Here is a 23,442-nt window from a genome sequence, read left to right as displayed (position 1 = left end):
GGCTTTTTAAACTCACCCGACCCACATTTACGCTTCTTATTATCCTGAGAGATTTTCATGAAGAAATATTTGAAAATAGAAAAATGAAATGTTCATTTAATCTTTTTTTGAAATATCGGATTAAATATAAATAAATATATAAATATATACACGTGTACCAAAATGAAGTGTTAACCAATTTTATGATAAATACATAATTAATTAAATTATTTTCTCACAAAATAGAATAGATTATAAAGGCGATAGATAGATAGATAGATAGATAGATAGATAGATAGATAGAGAGAGAGATAGATAGATATATAGATAGATAGATAGATATATTGATAGATAGATAGATAGATAGATAGATAGATAGATAGATAGATAGATATATAGATAGATTGATAGATAGATAAATAGATAGATAATGGATGGGTAGATAAATATATAGATAGATGGATGGATAGATAGATAGATAGATAGACAGACAGCTAGGTAGATAGATAGATAGATAGATAGATAGATAGATAAATAGATAGATAGATAGATAGACAGCTAGGTAGATAGATAGATAAATAGATAGATAGATAGATAGATAGATAGATAGATAGAAAGATAGATAGATAGATAGATGATATATAGATAGATTTATATGCAGACAGAGTGATAGATAGGGCAATACAAATAATTAGTAGTTGAGCTGGGAGGTTCGTGCGAAGAAGTGCAGGCAGACCTACAAGTAGACACAAACAGCTGGTGTATAATCTGCTCTACAGTCATAACAATGTCTAAGACCTGCCGTTGGGTTAGTGCGTGGTGCTGAAGTGACAGCTCCTCATCGCTCCAGGCTGAGTAAAGTAGGCGAGTCCCTTGAAATATACACAATAAATATTTGTGTACCGTTTTAATTATACTCATTAATCTGTATTTTTAATGCTGGTATTATAAAAGAAGTATTCAATATATGATCTCCATTAAACTGACAATTTAAGCTACATTTTAGTATTCCACCTATATATTTTTAGGGAAAGATATATTGGTAGGGCAGCAGAATTTGATACATAATTTACTAATAATGTTGTCTTTTCTTTTTCTATTTACTGAAACTTTTACATTTTTTAACATTTTACCAATTGTTTTAATTTTATGTTTATATTTGCCTGCTTTAATTTATTCTTGTTTATATAACATATATCATTATTTTAAGCTATTTTTAGTCAAATAAATTAAATTAAATTAAACTCCGGTAAACGTGTACCTTAAAATGTTAGAATATACTTATAATTTGTTAATATAGTTTTATGTTTGTTTTTTTACGTATAAAAGGTTTAAACAAAGTAGAGAAAAAACGTTTATTTAAATATTTAATTAGACTGCAGTTTAATTTAGAAAACCATCTAAATTATATAAGCTATTTTCATCGCTTATTTGCTTTTTGTTTTACTTTATTAAAAGATATGATTATTATAATTTTTTTTTAGATTTTTTTAAAATGGATACCAATGCCATACTATGCCGAAAGGCTATCATTAGTATTTATAATCTTTTTTTTTTCTTTCATAATAGAAAGGAAATAAATATTGGCTTTTTTTTTTGTATGTTTATTAGTATTTGAATCATTTCAATTATTTCAGAAATGGTTTGTGCATCAGAATACTAAGAAATTGTTAAAAATTAGGATTTATATCTTTTAAGTAATAATCTAAAATTAGTAATAATCTAAAATAGCTATAGAGTATGTTAAAGATTAATATTTTATTGATATCAAGTATAAATAAATGGGTACTTAAATCTCATTGTAGTAATATGGTCAAATATATTTTGTATTAATTACATCCGTATATTTACTTGCAGTCTTTTATAAGAAGTCAGATTTTTGGACCATTGCTCTATTATTGCAAATGATGATTTTAAAGAGGTTGGGGCACATAATGAAGCACCTTCTGCTAGTCGAGGATTTACCATTTTTAAGGGTCTGAAAGATACAATATTTGCTGCAGAATTGATGCAAATAGCCCCATGCTATCACTTTCAGTTAACAGAGTGCTGGGTTTCGCCTGCAGCAATTCTTCTCTACCCATCAGAACCAATAATCTTTACTCTAACTTGTGCTAGTGTATCGATAGCTTCTCTAGCCTGGAGCAGTTGCTTTGATATGCTAATATTTCAGAGTACCAAACTCTACAGAGATCATATTAATATTGTTCATACAGAGCAGAGACTTTGCATTAGTTGAATATTCAGATATCCAATTTCAAAAGAAATTACTAAAGAAATGAAGCTCCTATTTACCAGAATCTTCTGTGTTTTTAATCTTCCTCTTTTTTTTTAAATCCACATTATATATTTAGTTAGCTTTAAGTATTGATGGCTTCTTTTTAGTTAAAATATCTGTGTGTTTTTTTTGGAACGTTGGATGAAAGTTATGTTATAGCCCTTTAAGAATTCTTCATTGTAAATAAGGTGTGGATGGAGATTTTTTTCCTAGAATTATTTGGATAAGAGAAGACAACATGATGACATTTGGCCTGTGTCGTTTTATGAAATCTGGATGGCAAACTCAAAAAAGCACTTGTTTCTCTTTGTGATCATTCAGTCTGGCTGCCCCAGGCAAATTTCAAAAAGCTTAAATACTGCTATAGCCTCTAGGCCATAGAGAGAGGACAAGACTATAGGCAATAGCTCTTTTTCAATTGCCCTTGGCAACATAAAATACAAACTACTTTGAATCAAAACATTTTTGGGGAATTAATATGATCTGAAATCTTTTCGTTTTAAGATATCTTGAGATTGTCAAATCGCTTAGAGGTGACTGACATCCGAATAGTGAGACATTTATTTCTAGCTGAAACGTTGTCAGATCCTATTTGATTAAAACACCCTTTAACAGCTAAGCATTACTAGACAACTTGCAGTGAGTAAGCCTTATTTCTATTTACCCATACTTAGGCCACCAACCTGATGATTTTCTTAGTCCAGGTATAGTGTGTAGTACTGTTTATTGTACAATAAAGGGGGTAGTTAATCGATGCTGCTTTTTAATGTATACTACAGAAACTATTCAAACAATATTTTTACCTATGCAAAAAGTAGGTTATTTAGTTTATTATTCTTGTCCTATTGGCATTTTAATCTAAAATGCTCCATTTTAAATTGTACATTTTTAAATGAACTGTAAAAAAAAAAAAAAAAATCCCTTATAATTTTGTCTACCTAATTTTCGTTTTTTTTTTTACTAGACTGCTGTTTAGTGGATCTTATGATCTACAATTATAGCAATATTTAAAATAATCTGTGGTTTCTGAGGTTTCGCTGGGGATATCTGCGTCAAAATTTGGGTAAAGTCAAATAAAAAAATTATCACAAAAGGCTTGCTTCACAATGAAACACGGAGTCAACCTGAGTAGAAAACAATACATCCGATAACAGTTATTTTTTAGCTCTTTATTGATACGTTATCAAACCTGGGATTCTAGTAAAATATATATCTAATTTAGTTAATACTTTAATAATATAGGTAGACTTTTTTTATGGTGTTACCCAACAGCGTAGCTATTAATGTAATGTCAATAAATGCTATAGAGCACAACCAATTGAGTGTGTGTTTAGTGTCTATCTACTTATCTATCTATCATCTCTATATCTATAATCTATCTATCATCTATCTATCCATCTATCTATCTGTCGTCTGTCTATCTATCATCTATCTATCTATCTATTTATCTATCTATCTATCTATCTATCTATCTATCTATCATCTATCTATCTATCTATCATCTATCTATCTATCTATCTATCTATCTATCTAATCTATCTATCTTTCTATCTATCATATATCATCTATCATCTATCTATCAATCTATCATCTATCTATCTAGCTATCTATCTATCTGTCATCTATCATCTATCTATCTATCTATCTATCTATCTATCATTATCGTTCTGTGATGAACATAATATATTCTACCATTAGATCTCTCCTTAAAATTAATTTTATACTATTAAAGCAATAACTGTAAGATTTTTTTTCTGTTCATATTTTATACAATATCCTATAATTTCCCCTGAAATAATTGTTTCATACCAAGGTAGTAATTAATCCTTAATCTATTTAGTAATATCATTATGACAATCTTATATTCCACCCTCGTTGTCCATCCCTCAATAAATGCACAGTCCCATCTATAGAGTATTACAAATAATTACTGAAATGTAAAGCACCAAGTTCTGTAGTGCTGCTACAGGTATATTAGCAAACAGTTCCCTAATTTGTGTACAAAATCTATCTGCAGCAGTTTAACCATTTGTCTGCCTGAAAGGGCTGGATAGCAGTGTGTATACAGTTTTCTGTAGACCTCTCTTGTGTTAAAACTAATGGCAGTCATATTATACACATTTAATGTACAGTCACATTTAATGTACTAAGAATTAGGCCATGATAAAGATCAGACTGACAAAGTTTCCCTGACAATGCAGTTTCTAAAACTCAAGAACATGACGCATATTTTATTGCATTACAGCTAGAAAGAGCTTTGTTTTGCAGAGGAACAAGCATATTTTTTCCACAGATCTAGTGAAAAATTTATATTTCTCCCTGAATACAGGCGGCATCAGGCTGAAGCTGAGACGTTGCCTTCAGCTATGTGATTGTTGTTGCCAGCGTGATCCTTTTGTGGACTTGTTCATGATTTATTTCACATAGCAATTGTCATTCATGTACATTAAAAATATATAGTTTAGAGTGAAGCTCAAAGTGTAAAGCACAATACAAAGGAAGAATAAGAACAATCTGTGCTACTTTAATGTGGATATAATATATTACAGATACATCCTAATTATGATATAGATAACTATCTATGCGTCTATCTGATTCTTTCTTTCTTTCTTTCTTTCTTTCTTTCTTTCTTTCTTTCTTCTATCTATCTATCTATCTATCTATCTATCTATCTATCTTTTATCTATCTATCTATCTATCTATCTATCTTTCTTTGTTTTATCTATCTATCGATCTATCTATCAATCATATCTATCATCTATCTATCTATCTATCTATCTATCTATCTATCTATCTATCTATCTATCTATCTATCTATCATCTATCTATCTATCTATCGATCTATCAATCATTTCTATCATCTATCTATCTATCTATCTATCTATCTATCTATCTATCTATCTATCTATCTATCTATCTATCATCTATCTATCTATCATCTATCTATCAATCAATCATATCTATTATCTATCTATCTATCATCTATCTATCTATCTATCTATCTATCTATCTATCTATCTATCTATCTACCTATCTGTCTGTATGTCTATTATCATCATCTTTATCATCTTTACATTTTTATCTGGTTTCCTCTCACCTTTCACTTTGATATTTCACTTTGATATCTGTATTTGTCCACACGTGTGTAACAAAATCCTATCACAAATAATAAACCCCGATATTCAGTTTTGGTATTGACATCGTTTTTGTTGTTTTGTATTAAATATTGGAAAAAAACAAACTATAAAATATAAAAAAATATATATTTTTTGTCTTTAGGTGGCACTTGTGTTGTGAACCCTACAGATTTATTCTGCTCTGTTCCTGGTCGTCTTTCCCTCTTGAGTTCTACATCAAAATACAAAGTGACCATAGCAGAAGTCAAAAGACGCCTGTCCCCACCTGAGTGCCTCAATGCATCTCTCCTTGGAGGAATCTTGAGAAGGTAAAATCTGTTTGGTATTATGGTCTTTCACATATAAAAGAAAATGCCAAGACAGAATAATAGTTTAGAAATACTGAGCATCAGCTAAAATTTGTAATCATTTTTTTTAAATGACCATGTGTGTGTTTATAATTATATATAAGTAGAGTCTACCCATGTATTCCAAATACTCTCAAAGCAGTCAGTAATCTAATTTATATGGGCACTGTAGATATATACACATCTAATTTATATGGGCACTGTAGATATATACACATCTAATTTATATGGGCACTGTAGATATATACACATCTAATTTATATGGGCACTGTAGATATATACACATCTAATTTATATGGGCACTGTAGATATATACACATCTAATTTATATGGGAACTGTAGATATATACACATCTAATTTATATGGGCACTGTAGATATATACACATCTAATTTATATGGGCACTGTAGATATATACACATCTAATTTATATGGGCACTGTAGATATATACACATCTAATTTATATGGGCACTGTAGATATATACACATCTAATTTATATGGGCACTGTAGATATATACACATCTAATTTATATGGGCACTGTAGATATATACACATCTAATTTATATGGGCACTGTAGATATATACACATCTAATTTATATGGGCACTGTAGATATATACACATCTAATTTATATGGGCACTGTAGATATATACACATCTAATTTATATGGGCACTGTAGATATATACACATCTAATTTATATGGGCACTGTAGATATATACACATCTAATTTATATGGGCACTGTAGATATATACACATATATAAGCTATGGCTGTAAAGGTTTTAGCATACTTAAGGCGTCTGTTTACAAAGCTCAGACATCACACAAACATTTTTTAAAAAGACTAAAAAAAAAAAGCCAGATGAGGTTGGCTTCAAGATGGGCCAAAGACCCTTTATCAACAAAAGTCAACATTTAAGATAAACAGGTCTACTAAAAGACGTGTGAACATTTATTATGATTGGTTGTTAAACACTTGCTCAATATGAAAACCGACTATGTAGACTAGAACAACACACACACACCCAAACTATAAAGAAAATATTGTTTTTATTTAATATTTGTCATTTAAAAATTAATTTTAGGGTTTTATTGCAAATACAATTGCATTGTATTTTAATTTATTGGAAGCAATTAATTGTCAGAGTATGTATACAGTTCCATCTTTGTTTTTAGTGAGATCACCATGCTTAACTTTAGAAATTAATGCATAAACTTTTTAGATCTAAGAGGTCTGATCCCTACTGATGTAACTTTTGGAAGTGATCTCTGACTTCTTAAATCTTTAGCTCTCTACATCTTACTCTACAGATATACAGGCCCATCAAAAGTTTTCACAATCTGCTAAGAAAAAGGCAACTTTTCTGTGAACAATATGGGAATAATACATTTTCTACAGATAGTTCAATTGATGGGTAAATAGATAATTATTGGTTTAGTATTTATCATGTTTTAATGCTTATCAGAAATAAAAACTTGCATTAAGTTCCAAGCATGTAAGCCACGTCTACTTTTTTTCTTCTCTAGAGCAAAATCCAAAAATGGGGGACGTTGTTTAAGAGAAAAGTTGGACAGACTAGGTTTAAATTTACCAGCGGGAAGAAGAAAAGCTGCAAATGTTACGTTATTGACCTCTTTAGTAGAAGGTACGTTTTCTCAGTTTCATTTTGTAGTTTAGAATTAGCTCAGCTACACCAGTCTTTTTAATTAGAAGTCATTAAAGCTTTTATATCTATAGGAACAGAATTATGTATTTTCATAACTTTGATCTTTTTATTGAAAGACATAAAAATGTAAGAGCTAATGCTTGTATGGGGTATCTATTTCAGTCTATTTCAGTTTTAGCCTGGATAAAAGTGCAGCAACACATAATGGGCGTCATGAAACCTTTCTTGTCTATATTCCCTTGAAAATTTGAAGGCAGTGATCACAGTTTGACTGTGTTTCTTATTCTAAATATCTCCCTAGGCCCAAACATCCTCTTCTCATTCTCTCCTTCAGTTCATTTTCTTTATTTGTATTAGCCTGTAGCAGAAATGTCCAGGTTTACACTTTAAACCATGCATAGCTCTACCTAAAAATCATTAGCGTGTTTTAAGAATTTTTATATTTTATGTGTATTAAAGCAACAGACCTTTTAATGAGTCATTATTACTCATTTTTTTGGTTTATAGGCTGGGGTATACTGGATTAAGAGTGGTCCATGAAATAAATAATGAGGGCATTTTTTTTTTAATTTTAATGCAATTATTGGAAAATAAATAATGGTACTCCTGTTGCAAAAACATTGTTTTGTGATATTTGTGTTTTGCTGTAATTTCCTCTTACTCATTTACTGTACCCACACATTTTATATACCGTTTTTCTCGCCAATAAATGGACTTTCTAAAGATACCATTATTTTCATCATATCTTATAATTTACTCTAATTTCTTTTATAAACTATGAGGAAAAATAAAAAAAAAACACTTTTTCTAACTTTGACCCCCAAAATCTGCAACCACAAAAAAACAACAATGCTAAATGGTTTCTAAATTTTGTCCTGAGTTTAGAAATACCCATTGTTTACATGTTCTTTGCTTTTTTTGCAAGTTATAGGGCAATAAATACAAGTAGCACTTTGCTATTTCCAAACCACTTTTTTTCAAAATTAGCGCTAATTACATTGGGACCCTGATATCTTTTTTAGGAATCCCTGAATATCCCTTGACATGTATATATTTTTTTCTAGAAGACATCCCAAAGTACTGATCTAGGCCCATTTTGGTATATTTCATGCCACCATTTCACCGCCAAATGCAATAAAATAAAAAAAAAATGTTCATTTTTTCACACATGTTTTCACAAACTTTAGGTTTCTCACTGAAATTATTAACAAGAAAACTTCTGCAATTATGGCACAAATGGTTGTAAATGCTTTACTGGGATCCCCTTTGTTCAGAAATAGCAGACATATATGCCTTTGGCTTTGCTTTTTGGTAATTAGAAGGCCGCTAAATGCCACTGCGCACCAAACGTGTATTATGCCCAGCAGTGAAAGGGTTAATTAGGGAGCATTAGGGAGCTTGTAGGGTTAATTTTAGCTTTAGTGTAGTGTAGTAGACAACCCCAATTATTGATCTAGGCCCTTTTTGGTATATTTCATGCCACCATTTCACCGTCAAATGCGATCAAATTAAAAAAACTTTACATTTTTCACAATTTTAGGTTTCTCACTGAAATTATTTACAAACAGCTTGTGCAATTATGGCACAAATGGTTGTAAATGCTTCTTTGGGATCCCCTTTGTTCAGAAATAGCAGACATATATGGCTTTGGCATTGCTTTTTGGTAATTAGAAGTCCGCTAAATGCCCCTGCTCACCACATGTGTATTATGTCCAGCAGTGAAGGGGTTAATTAGGGAGCTTGTAAGGAGCTTGTAAGGGTATTTTTAGCTTTAGTGTAGTATAGTAGACAACCCAAAGTATTGAACTAGGCCCATTTTGGTATATTTCATGCCACCATTTCACCGCCAAATGCAATCAAATAAAAAAAAATGTTCACTTTTTCACAAACTTTTTCACAAACTTTAGGTTTCTCACCTAAATTACTTACAAACAGCTTGTGCAATTATGGCATAAATGGTTGTAAATGCTTATCTGGGATCCCCTTTGTTCAGAAATGGCAGACATATATGACTTTGGTTTTGCTTTTTGGTAATTAGAAGGCGGCTTAATGCCGCTGCCCATCACACGTGTATTATGGCTAGCAGTGAAGGGGTTAATTAGGTAGCTTGTAGGGAGCTTGCAGGGATAATTTTAGCTTTAGTGTAGAGATCAGCCTCCCACCTGTTACATCACACCACCTGATCCCTCCCAAACAGCTCTCTTCCCTCCCCCACCCCACAATTGTCCCCGCCATCTTAAGTACTGGCAGAAAGTCTGCCAGTACTAAAATAAAAGCAATTTTTTTAAAGCATATTTACATATGCTGCTGTGTAGGATCCCCCCTTAGCCCCCAACCTCCCTGATCCCCCCCAAACAGATCTCTAACCCTCCCCCTCTAACTTATTAGGAGCAATCTTGGGTACTGGCTGCTGTCTGCCAGTACCCAGTTTACAAAAGAAGATTTTTTATTTTTTTTTCTGTAGTGTAGCTTCACACTTCACTGGTTTCTCCTTCTAAAGTATAGCAGAAGGCACAGAATTCATATCCACACCTGGGTGGACATGGCAGGTGACTGACACCTATGATGTATCTTACTTCTTACTTGCTCACCCCAGGAGTGGAAATGCATTAAGGTTCAGATCAGACTTTAGATATGTGTTTAAACCTTTGTGTAAAATACGTAGCTACAGTGAAAATGTTGTGCATTCATATTTTTTTCTATTATGTCTCTTCAAGCAATAAATATGTATGAGCGTATCTATAAAGGGTGTTGTGTTCTAGATTAAAAGACGCTCATTATGCTACTTGTTGTTCAGGTGACATCAGGTTCGAAAATCATTGAGATTATTTTTCTCAGCGAGATATTAGTTTTACAAATAATTAATGACATAATGGAGCACCTATAAGGCAAAAATGTGTACATGATATGACTGATATGCAGTATAAACAAATCTAAACAATTTATTTCATAATTGTTTAATAAGACAAATATATGTGCATATAATGATAAATATGGCAAAAAATTTCAATGAAAAAGTACGAATAAATGTGTATGTAGATGTGGGCCAAAAATTATCCTACTTATATGTGAATGAAGAATTGTCAAAGAAAAAAAAAAATCCAAATTAAAAAATAAAAATAAAATGTCAATATAAATGAATACAATGATAAAACAAAAAATTGTAAATTAAAAAAATATTAAAAAATAAAATGAAAAAGAAAAAAATATATATATCCAAAAAGAGGATGTGAAACCTGAAAAGAAAAAAGAATACTATAGTGCAGACCGCTAATTACTTTAAATGCCCCCAAGGTGAAAATTAAGCTTATCAAATGGCCATAAGAGAGCGTGTGGAAACTCGAGCAGATTGTCACCAAATTTGGTGACAATCTGCACAAGTTTTTACATGCTCTCTTATGGCCATTTGGTAAGACTAACTTGCACTATTATTTTGGCCATGTTTATCATTATATCCCTATTTATTTGTCCTATGAAACAATCGTGAAATAAATTGTATAATTTTTTTATACTGTATATCATTCATATCCTATACACATTTTAGTCTTATAGGCGCTCCCATGTGTCATTAATTTTTTGTCAATTAATAATCTGATTAGGGGATTTACTTGGGAGCCTATGTGGTTCTGATTTGGCTCTGCAATTTATTCTCTTCTAAACTAGTTTTACGAATTAGTTTTATTGAATCAGTACAGGTGGCCCTCGTTTTACAACGGTTCAATTTACACCGTTTCAGAATAACAACCTTTTTTTCCAGTCATGTGACTGCTATTGAAAAGCATTGAGAAGCAGTGCATTTATTAAAATAGCCAGTAGGTGGAGCTGTCCGCTTGTGTTGCAGCAAAGCCAAGCAAGCTGAAATTTTTCAGTTTAACCAGACCTGAGCTATTGAGCAGATTGCAAAGGAACAATATCTTCCTGTCTATAAATCAGTCCAGATTGGAATGCATAGAAAGAACTGTTTGCAGAAAAATGCAAGTGAAGTCTGTGTTGTGTGATTATTTTATTAGGTTTATAATGCTGTTTAGCAAATGTTTTTGTTAATTTAACTTAGTTTAATTATATATTCTGTGTTGTGTGATTATTTTATTAGGTTTATAATGCTGTTTAGCATTTAAAGTCTTCATTTCAAAGCTTTAAAAATAATGTATTAGGTGTTACTTATGACAATTTTGAGAGGGGCCTGGAACTTTTCTCCCTCACTTCCCATTGACTTACATTATAAACTGGGTTTCAATTTACAACGGTTTCGATTTACAACCATTCCTTCTGGAACCTAACCCCGATGTAAACTGAGGGCTACCTGTATATTGCTATAGTGAAGCTTAATGGGAAAGATAAACATTTTCTATCTTGCTTAATAATCATTCGAATATTAATAAGGCTGTGCTAAATTATATGATAATCTATATTTGTAATAACGAATACTTACTAAAATAAATGCTACATGCTTCCTGCTAGCTATTGGTTTTATTAGAGAACCACAGGCCACAATCAAATAAAGAATTTTACAACTTGGCAATATGAGAAGCAAATTTTAGAAATATAAATGAAATCATACTATGTTATAAATAAGGGTTCGTCCAACCTCACTCTTCAATGTCTATAAAACATTAAATATTGCATAGTCCCCTCACTTAATTATTCAAATAAGTATAATTAACACAAGTTTAAAGGGACACTGAACCCAAATTTTTTCTTTCGGGATTCAGATAGAGCATGCAATTTTAAGCAACTTTCTAATTTACTCCTATTATCAAATTTTATTAATTCTCTTGGTATCTTTATTTGAAATGCAAGTATGAAATGTAAGTTTAGATGCCGGCCCATTTTTGGTGAACAACCTGGGTTGTCCTTGCTGATTGGTGGATAAATTCATCCACCAATTAAAAAAGTGCTGTCCAGAGTGCTGAACCAAACAAAAAGCTTAGATGCCTTCTTTTTCAATTAAAGATAGCAAAGGAACGAAGAAACATTGATAATAGGAGTAAATTAGAAAGTTGCTTAAAATTGCATACTCTATCTGAATCACGAAAGAAAAAATTTGGGTTCAGTGTTCCTTCAACTTAAAGGGACAGTATACTGTTAAACTGTTTTTATATAAATGTATTTTCAATTACTTGTTATACCAGCTGGAGAGTATAACATTTATGAGAAATTACATTTTTCGGTTTATTTGTGTATATGAAGTAGCTGGTTTTGTGCTTTTAAACCACAGCCTATTACAATGGGTTGAGCTTTAGGTAATATCAGATCATTATGTTATCACTTTTATGTACACAGACTTGCTGCCTTATCTTAAATTTGTATAGAAAACCAAAGCTCAATACTTAGAGAGAACAATGGGAAATTTTAATTTTATTACTTAACTATCCTGCCCTCCCCACTGAGAGTGTAATCTCTTCTGCTGGCTGTGTTTACTTAGGCTATTCAGTAGAATATACTCCAGTATAGAAACTTTCAGTATAGGTTGGGATACCACAGGCTAAATCAGCTATTTCAAATGCCAAATTTGTGGTAAAGGAGCTACTTGTAAACAATTTAAAACACTCCAGCAGGTAAAATGAATCATTGGGAACAATTTAAAGGGGAGAACATTTTTGGGTGAACTGTCCCTTTAACTGAGGGAATTTTATTGCCAGGAATTATATTAAGCTAATGTTAAAGCTAATTACATTTTTTGCTCTAAAAGAACAAAAAAATATATCTTTAAAATTTGGCAAAAAGGAACTACATGTTAAACTCCTTTGTAGTACAGAAGCGATTCCTAGTATTTGTCATCATTAATGATCCCTCATTTACATAGGTCCCTTAATAATGCAAATGTCTTGTTTAACATTTGATGGCAAGAAGAGATTAAGCAATGCAAGACTAAGTTCATTCAAGTATACATTTTTTATAGAAAGTAAAATGAAGGCCTTGAATGAGATTGTTAATATTTTATAATAAAATGCACATAACCCTTCCAGAACAGTTATTCTTTATCAGTATTGTAAATCAAATATGCACAAAAGAGATATTGTCTTACTTCTCTGGGTAGCCAACAATGAGACACATCAAATTGCAGAATACAATGTATTTACTCTATACGTCATCATATGATTATGCATTATGGACAAAATTATACACATTGACGTAAAAATACCAGCAGACTAATTGGAAGAAAAAAATGTGTATTTATAATTTTTAGTAAATTAAATGATGCCAGTAGGAGGGTTCTCAGCAACAGTGTAGATAGGAGAGAAAGCCGTGAAAGGGGTTAAAAATATAATTATTGTCAAAAAGGCTTAATTATAGGAGATGGGAAAATCTCAGGTGCAGATTTTTAGTGTATTTATTTTTTACCTTTGTGTGCCTAGATTACTGTGTTTAACCCCTGCAAAGCCTTGTAGACCCTGAGCAAGAAACAGACAGTTATCAGTGGGGTTATGTAGCTGCCAATTCTTAATGACTCACCTGCCCGTGTCCTGCTCAAGTGCTGCAAGACTTGCAGCTCTGGAACTGGAATTTACCTATGTGTTTAACCCATGCAAAGCCTTTCGGACCCTAAGCAAGAAACAGCCAGTTATCAGTGGGGTTGTGTAGCTGCCACTTCATATTGACTCCCCTGCCCATGTCCGGCTCAAGTGTTCCAAAACTTGCAGCACTGGAACTAGAGTTTACCTATGTGTTTAACTACATTTAGTGGGGCTTAAATACACAGGGGGATGTTCACAATTATTTAGATAATCTTATCATGTGATTTATGTACACAAATCACCATTGAGTTTAATGTAGTTTTGCTGAAAACAATTAGATATGTATTTCTCAAGGAATGTGATTGACCTCATAGTTTTCTAGGATCAATAATAAAAAAAAATACATGTAATTTACATATTAGAATAACTAATAATAAACCTTGCAAACAGATCTAATAGTTAAATGAATTTAAATGATTTAATACAATTCACTTCAGTTAATTACAGGGATTGGTGCAGAGAGTGGGGATATCTGAGTAAGAAAATGATATGTTTTATTAGGCAGATATTATCACTGACTTACTATATGCAATCCATTTTGTAACAATAAATGTATTGTTATTCCTACCCGAAACTACCACAGTTGTACCCAAGTCATTAACCTAACCTTATTCTATGCCAACTATAGGTACAGTATATCCATCCCCTAAGTGTTTTTCAAAGGTTTTTTTTTGTAATGTTCAAATTTAAACCCAATTCTAATCCATTAAAATCCATTTGGAACACACACTTATGTGGTTTTCAAATAGTTTCACACTGCATCTTGAATGGAGAGTAATATTCTATTCCATCAGACAATACTTCAAGTATAGAGATTATCATTTTCTATTCCAATGGCCTTGCCTTCTTTAAATCCTATTTTGACATCTCTTCAATGGCATATTTTGGTTGTTATCATGGCTTTTATGTATTGTTACACTTTTTGTGCATGCTCAGTCCACATATTAAAGGGTCTTAATTGTGAAAACACGACGCTCTCATTTATTGGAGCATGTCATTTTATTACTATCAACCCTATAAACCTGTATGAAACTTGTACACAATTAAAATGCCATCATCAAAATGTTTGTTCTTGACTGGAATTTAATGTTTGAACGTTAATTATACAATTTTGCGCATAATTATGCAAAATTGTTAATTGTTTTATCAAAAAATAATATTTTTAGTTAACCTAAAAAACTGCATTTGTATATACTAAGCAATCACTATCACTACTGAATTAAATAGCCACCATGTCTCACTTACTCTTGTACCACATATATTTTACTTTTCTGAAGGTCTGTGGAACCCCTGTCTCCAAAGGCCAAAGTAAACTTTTTTCTTATAGGTAATTTTCATATATTTATTTAATCCTGGTGCTAAAAACATATTTCTATAATGTATTCATACAAAAGGCATTTATCTGTGCTGAATATAAAGTGTCTACATAACGATCTCTAAAAGACTGGAAAATATTTTATGCTTTTATAGCATCGCTTTGTCATAACTGAAACCAGTACCAGACCATTGACTAACCCAAATGACAATATTTATTACATTATCGTATACTTAATTATGTTGATATACCTTACAAACATAGTGTTGACTAAACATTAAACTATAATATATATATCATTTGTGACAAATATATTTTACTGTCCATAGGGGAAGCATTACATCTGGCAAGAGATTTTGGTTACACCTGTGAAACAGAGTTCCCAGCGAAGGCAGTTGGAGAACACTTAGCGCGACAGCACATGGAACAGAAAGAACAGACAGCACGAAAAAAGATGATCCTTGCAACAAAGTAAGCAGAATGTATCTCCCTGTTGTAGTCTATACTATTGCTGTATAATGTAATGTTCAAGGACATACAGAATAGTACAACAAAACCGACACAAATCTGTTTGCATTGGTTATGATGTCAATCATATTCCTAAAAGCTGTGTAAATTGGGCACTTTGATTTAATTCAATGTATAAAGTAAAGATATACACACTAGTTGGATCATGCTTGTAAGATCCTAAACTTTAGTAAATGAAAGAAGGCTGAAACAAAGGGATATGTGTAGTTGTATAATAGAAATATCCAAAAATATGTTAAAAACAGCTGCACCATTAAAGGGACAGTATACACTCATTTTCATATAACTGCATGTAATAGACACTACTATAAAGAATAAGATGCACAGATACTGATATAAAAATCCAGTATAAAATGGTTTTAAAACGTACTTAGAAGCTTTCAGTTTAGCTCTGTTGAAAAGGCAGTTGGAAAGCCCACTGCAAGTGGGAGATAAAACACTCCCCCCCTCCCCCTTCTTTTGCATATGAAAAGACCCTTTACACAAACAGGAGCAAGCTGGAGAAGGTAGCTGACGGTATTCAAATAAAACTTTGGGGCTTGGTTAGGAGTCTGAAAATCAGAGCAATGTTATTTAACCCCTTAATGACGCATGTCGTACAGGGTATGTCGCACTCAACCTGGTCTTAAAAGACCAGCGACGTACCCTGTACGACATTAGGGGTTTAAAGCGGCTGGAAGCGATCTTGCTCGCTTCCAGCCGCTTTCCGGTTATTGCAGTGATGCCTCGATATCGAGGCATCCTGCAATAACACCCCTTGGCCATCCGATGCAGAGAGAGACACTCTGTGGCCCTCTCTGCACCGGACATAGGTGACCGGTATCGTTGGTGGGTGGGAGCCGACTTAGGAGGCGGGTGGACGGCCATCGATGGGCCGGGTAATGTAGAGGGGGGTGGGATCGGGGGTGGGACTGATAGGGGCGCGCGCGCATGCACGGGAGGCGGCGGGCGGGCGCGTGCACGGGGTGGGAGCGGGTGGGAACCGCTACACTACAGAAATGTTTTGTTTATAAAAGTAAGATAAAGGGTTATTTAAATTAAAAAAAAAAAACAATCAAAGGTGTCTAGGAGGGGGTGGGGGGTTGGTCTTTGGTGGGGGGGGGAGCTACACTACAGAAAAGGGAAAAAAAAAAAAAAAAAAAGCAACAATTTTATTCTAAACTGGGTACTGGCAGACGGCTGCCAGTACCCAAGATGGCGCCCATTAAGGCAGAGGGGGAGGGTTAGAGAGCTGTTTGGTGGGGGATCAGTCAGGTTGGGGGCTAAGGGGGGGGTCCTACACAGCAGCATATGTAAATATGCTTTTTTTTTTTTTTAAAAAAAAAGCCTAAATATACCTTTTATTTTAGTACTGGCAGAGTTGCTGCCAGTACTTAAGATGGCGGGGACAAATGTGGGGTGGGGGAGGGAAGAGAGCTGTTTGGGAGGGATCAGGGGGTCTGATGTTTCAGGTGGAAGGCTGAGCTCTACACTAAAGCTAAAATTAACCCTGCAAGCTCCCTACAAGCTACCTAATTAACCCCTTCACTGCTAGCCATAATACACGTGTGATGCGCTGCTGCATTTAGCGGCCTTCTAAGTGCCAAAAAGCAACGCCAAAGCCATATATGTCTGCTATTTCTGAACAAAGGGGATCCCAGAGAAGCATTTACAACCATTTGTGCAATAATTGCACAAGCTGATTGTAAATGATTTCAGTGAGAAACCTAAAATTGTGAAAAATTTAACTTTTTTTTAATTTGATCGCATTTGGCGGTGAAATGGTGGCATGAAATATACCAAAATGGGCCTACACTGAAGCTAAAATTACCCCAAAAAGCTCCCTACATGCTCCTTAATTAACCCCTTCACTGCTGGGCATAATACACTTGTGGTGCACAGTGGCATTTAGTGGCCTTCTAATTACCAAAAATCAATGCCAAAGCCATATATGTCTGCTATTTCTGAACAAAGGGGATCCCAGAGAAAAATGTACAACCATTTATGCGATAATTGCACAAGCTGTTTGTAAATAATTTCAGTGAGAAACCTAAAGTTTGTGAAAAAGTTTGTGAAAAAGTGAACTATTTTTTGTATTTGATCGCATTTGGCGGTGAAATGGTGGCATGAAATATACCAAAATTGGCCTAGATCAATACTTTGGGATGTCTACTAAAAAAAAATATATACATGTCAATGGATATTTAGAGATTCCTGAAAGATATCAGTGTTCTAATGTAACTAGCGCTAATTTTGAAAAAAAAAAAATGGTTTGGAAATAGCAAAGTGCTACTTGTACTTATTGCCCTATAACTTGCAAAAAAAGCAAAGAACATGTAAACATTGGGTATGTCTAAACTCAGGACAAAATTTATAAACTATTTAGCATGGGTGTTTTTTGGTGGTTGTAGATGTGTAACAGATTTTGGGGGTCAAAGTTAGAAAAAGTGTGTTTTTTTCCATTTTTTTCTCATATTTTATATTTTTTTATAGTACATTATAAGATATGATGAAAATAATGGTATCTTTAGAAAGTCCATTTAATGGCGAGAAAAATGGTATATAATATGTGTGGGTACAGTAAATGAGTAAGAGGAAAATTACAGCTAAACACAAACACCGCAAAAATGTAAAAATAGCCTTGTTCCCAAACGGACAGAAAATGCAAAAGTGCTGTGGTCATTAAGGGGTTAAAAATAAGCAAAATTATACATTTTTTAAAAAAATAAACTTTATGGGCTTTATAAATAGATCATCTACAAAGCATTTATGCAAAGAAAAAATGAGTGTATAATGGCCCTTTAAAGACTTATGAAATCCAAAAACCAAGAATGTAAGCTCAGAAGCCGGCCCATTTCTTGAGCACTTTATGGCAGCAGTTTTGCAATAATGTTATCCATTTGCAAAAGTACTAGATGACAGCACAATTTCCTGTCACGCAGTGCTCCAAACACCTACCTAGTAGCTTCTTCAACAAAGAATACACTGGGAACAAGCAAATTTGATAAAAAAAAGTAAATTGGAAACTTTTTTAAAAATTGTATGCACTGTCCAAATCACAAAATATTTTTTTTTTTTTATATCCTTTAATCATTATTCTAATGTTTAATGTGCTTTGCAATTAGTCTAATTTGTTATTGTTCAAATGGTCTTCCATTGCTCTCAACTGGCCAGGTAAAAAAAAATCAACATTCACACTTTTAAACAAAACCTATGTACTGTAAGCAGAATGCAATTTTAGTCAGTTAAACATATAAAATCCAAATGTAATAATCACCAAGGATTTATTTCAATCCTTTATTTAGAAATAGATACAATTTGACATCTAAAGTGATGTCAATAATGATTGAAATTGATTATTCCAGGGCTATCAATGAATAATAATAATAATGATAATAATAATAATAATAATAATAATAATAATAATAATAATAATAATAATAATAATAATAATTTAATATACATCAATAATGAAAAGACATCAAGTACATACTGCATTTCTGTGGGAATTTATTTTATATGTCTCAGCCACCAATCCCCAACTGGTTCCCAGGAGTGCATTTCTGCTCCTTGGCCTATATGGGTAGTTGATAAACCCCAGATAACACTTATTACCTAGTGCCCCAAAATGTTTCTGAATGTAACATAGTTTTTTTAAACAAGCAAAACACTCTTAAATTACAGCTGCCAACAGCACACATGCCCACTGTACTGACATTGTTAAATACCTTAAAAAGACATACAAATATTACAAACATATCACTATGGTTTTGGAGCAAGACAGGTTAATGGTACCCATTATAACAAATTGACTCAGTTCACAAGGAGTGTGAGCTGAATTAAAAAAAAATATGCTTCTATGCACTGTTTGAGTGAGACGTCTTATGTATTCGTGCAACAACACAGTACTTAGATACTATTAAAATTTAACCTTTATTTCGTACTTATAAATGACAGCAAAATTCCATTTATATTTGCTGCCTGCGCTTGTACTTAAAAACACATCTCCATGATATTTTGTTATGACTCTAATTAATGAATAGGTGGTATGTAGGGTAAGACCCTGAGTAAAATAAAAACTTCAACACTGCTGTAGAAAAATTCTAATGGCCTTGATAGTGGCTTGACTGAATAAATCCTTTTGTTAAAGTAATATATGATTCTCAGTAAAATGAGTCTGACCCTTATATTACACATATCTGTGTTTATCAAATAATGTCTGGCTAACCAACTGTCAATTTCTAGCTTCTAAAGGGGTCTCTTGCTTGTATAAAAGATTATTAATCATGTAAGATCAGCCTTCCCCTCTGAGGAAGCCTATGGGAAACGCGGCGTCAGGGGTTCCCTAATATTTTTTAATAATTGCTCTCCTATGTTGTTTAATAATATAAAACACTAACAAGTAATATCTTAAGGTGGTAACATAATTTATCTGACATGGCTGGAAATTCTCCACTACCGATTTAGCCTATGTACTTAATAGTAATCAATGGTATATGGTAGCTAGATAGTTACTTAGCATAACGGTTATTCAAAGGCAATCTCAGTGACCTAATATAGCGGTAACTAAACGGTAATTGTAGCTATATAGCGATGGTAACTAAAAGGTAAACTGGAAGACAGTAATTTAAAGGTAATATCATGTAACCAGTATAGCGGTAACTAAAAGGTCATTTCAGCTATATAGCTTCGGTAATAAAAAGGTAACCAGTGTTTGCAATAGCGGTCACTTATAAGTTCTGTACTGACCATCTAATATATAAGTAGCAGCGTTAAGACAGCTGACAATCAATACGCTATGTGATTTAGTTTACCCATTATTCATTCAAACCGTAGTGCGCAATTGATACTAGAAGTAGTATTGTAAGATACAACCTGAAGTGTCATAATAATGTAAAGTCTGAGGATATTAAGCTTATAAATAAATATTAATAATTACTAGTATTCAAATACTTTATATTTAAGTTCTAATAATTACCAGTATTTGAATACTTTATATAGAAGTTCTAATTCAAACAGGATATAACTCCCATAAACGAGTACGATATTAAGAAGTCGTCCCTCCACTATTTATAATCAGTGGACACTAAAGTATCAGATACTCATATGGATACCTATTAGCTAAAGAAATATATCAAGGGCATAGCTTGCCAACATTTTCACTTTATAAAGGAATTGCAATAATCATTCCACAATGTTTTAAATAATAAAGATTGTTTTAACACACTGTCTACATTACACCAGTAACCTGAAAGCAGCCACATACATTTTGTTAGTTTAATCAACGTGAAGGCTATAAATAACCAACTGAAGCTGTCATTTTCTACCATATTAGATTAACTTTAAGGTAGCACATTTTAGCAATGGTTAGTATAATTATTCAGCCATTTCCAGTATCACAGAGGATATTCTGACTAATAAATTCAGAATAATCAACTAGAGACACCGTAAGGCTGATCTTACATGATTAATAATCTTTTATACAAGCAAGAGACCCCTTTAGAAGCTAGAAATTGACAGTTGGTTAGCCAGACATTATTTGATAAACACAGATATGTGTAATATAAGGGTCAGACTCATTTTACTGAGAATCATATACAGGTAGCCCTCAGTTTACGCCGGGGTTAGGTTCCAGATGGAATGGTTGTAAATCGAAACTGTTGTAAAATGAAACCCAGTTTATAATGTAAGTCAATGGGAAGTTAGGTAGATAGGTTCCAGGCCCCTCAAAATTGTCATAAGTAACACCCAATACAATATTTTTAAAGCTTTGAAATAAAGACTTTAAATGCTAGACAGCATTATAAACCTAATAAAATAATCACACAACACAGAATATATAATTAAACTAAGTTAAATGAACAAAAACATTTGCTAAACAGCATTATAAACCTAATAAAATAATCACACAACACAGACTTCACTTGCATTTTTCTGCAAACAGTTATTTCTATGCATTCCAATCTGGACTGAGTTAAAGACAGGAAGATCTTGTTCCTTTGAAATCTGCTTGATAGCTCAGGTCTGGTTAAGCTGATAAATTTCAGCTTGCTTGGCTTTGCTGCAACACAAGCGGACAGCTCCACCTACTGGCTATTTTAATAAATGCACTGCTTCTCAATGCTTTTCAATAGCAGTCACATGACTGGAAAAAAAGGTTGTTATTCTGAAACAGTGTAAATTGAACCGTTGTAAAACGAGGGCCACCTGTATTACTTTAACAAAAGGATTTATTCAGTCAAGCCACTATCAAGGCCATTAGAATTTGTTGAAGTTTTTATTTTACTCAGGGTCTTACCCTACATACCACCTATTCATTAGAGTCATAACAAAATATCATGGAGATGTGTTTTTAAGTACAAGCGCAGGCAGCAAATATAAGTGGAATTTTGCTGTCATTTTATAAGTACGAAATAAAGGTTAAATTTTAATAGTATCTAAGTACTGTGTTGTTGCACGACGAAGACGTCTCACTCAAACAGTGCATAGAAGCATATTTTTTTAAAATTCAGCTCACACTCCTTGTGAACTGAGTCAATTTGTTATAATGTTCAGTTTCATGCTTACGCACTGCTCCCAAAGTTAGACCCAATTACTAGAGTATTACTCCAATTCAAGGTCTCTAGGGAGATTATTACAAATTGTATTCAAAAATAGTAAGATATTTAAACAAAATTGGCATCATTTGTTTCCTTTTTTCTCTTCTTTCTTAATGGTACCCATTACCTAGTCACATCACTACACACTAAAAAAAAAATCAAGCAACAAATTTTGGCCTTCAACCTGCAAAATAATTGCTAACCTAAACCAACAAACCGCCATTTTGTTTATCACTAATACTGCACATTTGGTTTTTGTATTGTGAAATCATAAGATTAATGGCGCAAATAAAAAATCAATTTTGTTTAGGGAGGTGTAAAGTTCAAGCTTCAGGGATTTTAGGGTTCTGGTCATTGGAAAACAGCACTGACAATACCGGACCTAGGTCAAATATTGCTATCTGCCGAAAAACAAACTTAATTGCTTTCTTTATAAAAGGAAAATAATTTTCAATAAAAAGGCTGATCTTGTGACTCTCAATGAGTTTTAATGCTACTTAGTAAATTTAATACAGATCATTGGCAAATGATATTCAGTGTATGAAAATACAGCCCATTTAAAGGGACAGTCTACTTGAATTTTTTTATTGTTTAAAAAGATAGATAATCCCTTTATTACCCATTCCCTAGTTTTGCTGTTACCTCTTTGATTACCTGAAGCTAAGCCCCTGCAGACTGCCCCTTATCACAGTGCTTTTTACAATCTTGCATTTTAGCCAATCAGTGGTGGTTCTTGTATAACGGAAGTGAGTGCAATGTTATCAATATGACACACATGAACTAGCACTGGCTGCCATGCAATATTTTAAAAAAAGCTAATATAAAGCACTGAGATAATGGGCATCTTGCAGGGCCTTAGAAACAGACAAATTTAGAGGTTATAAAAGTATATTAATATAAAAATGTTGATTATGCAAAGCTGGAGAATATGTAATAAAGGTTTTACCTATCTTTTTAAACAATAAAAAAAAATCAAATAGAGTATTCCTTACAATAGTTTTATGTATACATGGTATAGATAAGCAATAAAGAACTGCACTCAAAAAAGACAACAAAATGTGATGTCAAGTGATGTCTAGTGGAATTCATGG

At 32.8% G+C, this 23,442-nt stretch overlaps 1 protein-coding gene across 1 annotated transcript in view; it reads left to right on the top strand.

The window, feature by feature from the left end:
• The window catches only part of TFAP2D (transcription factor AP-2 delta), a 40,208-nt gene that overhangs the window by 4,534 nt on the left and 12,232 nt on the right, over positions 1–23,442 (top strand). Inside the window, exons 4-6 of the mRNA XM_053708925.1 lie at positions 5,537–5,702; positions 7,273–7,391; positions 15,575–15,716. Coding sequence (XP_053564900.1) covers positions 5,537–5,702; positions 7,273–7,391; positions 15,575–15,716 — 427 coding nt within the window. The remainder of the gene's footprint in view (positions 1–5,536; positions 5,703–7,272; positions 7,392–15,574; positions 15,717–23,442) is intronic.

The sequence above is a fragment of the Bombina bombina genome, chromosome 4 (assembly GCF_027579735.1).
Source record: "Bombina bombina isolate aBomBom1 chromosome 4, aBomBom1.pri, whole genome shotgun sequence".
Classification (NCBI taxonomy): domain Eukaryota; kingdom Metazoa; phylum Chordata; class Amphibia; order Anura; family Bombinatoridae; genus Bombina; species Bombina bombina.
This window is presented reverse-complemented; position numbering and strand designations above follow the sequence as displayed.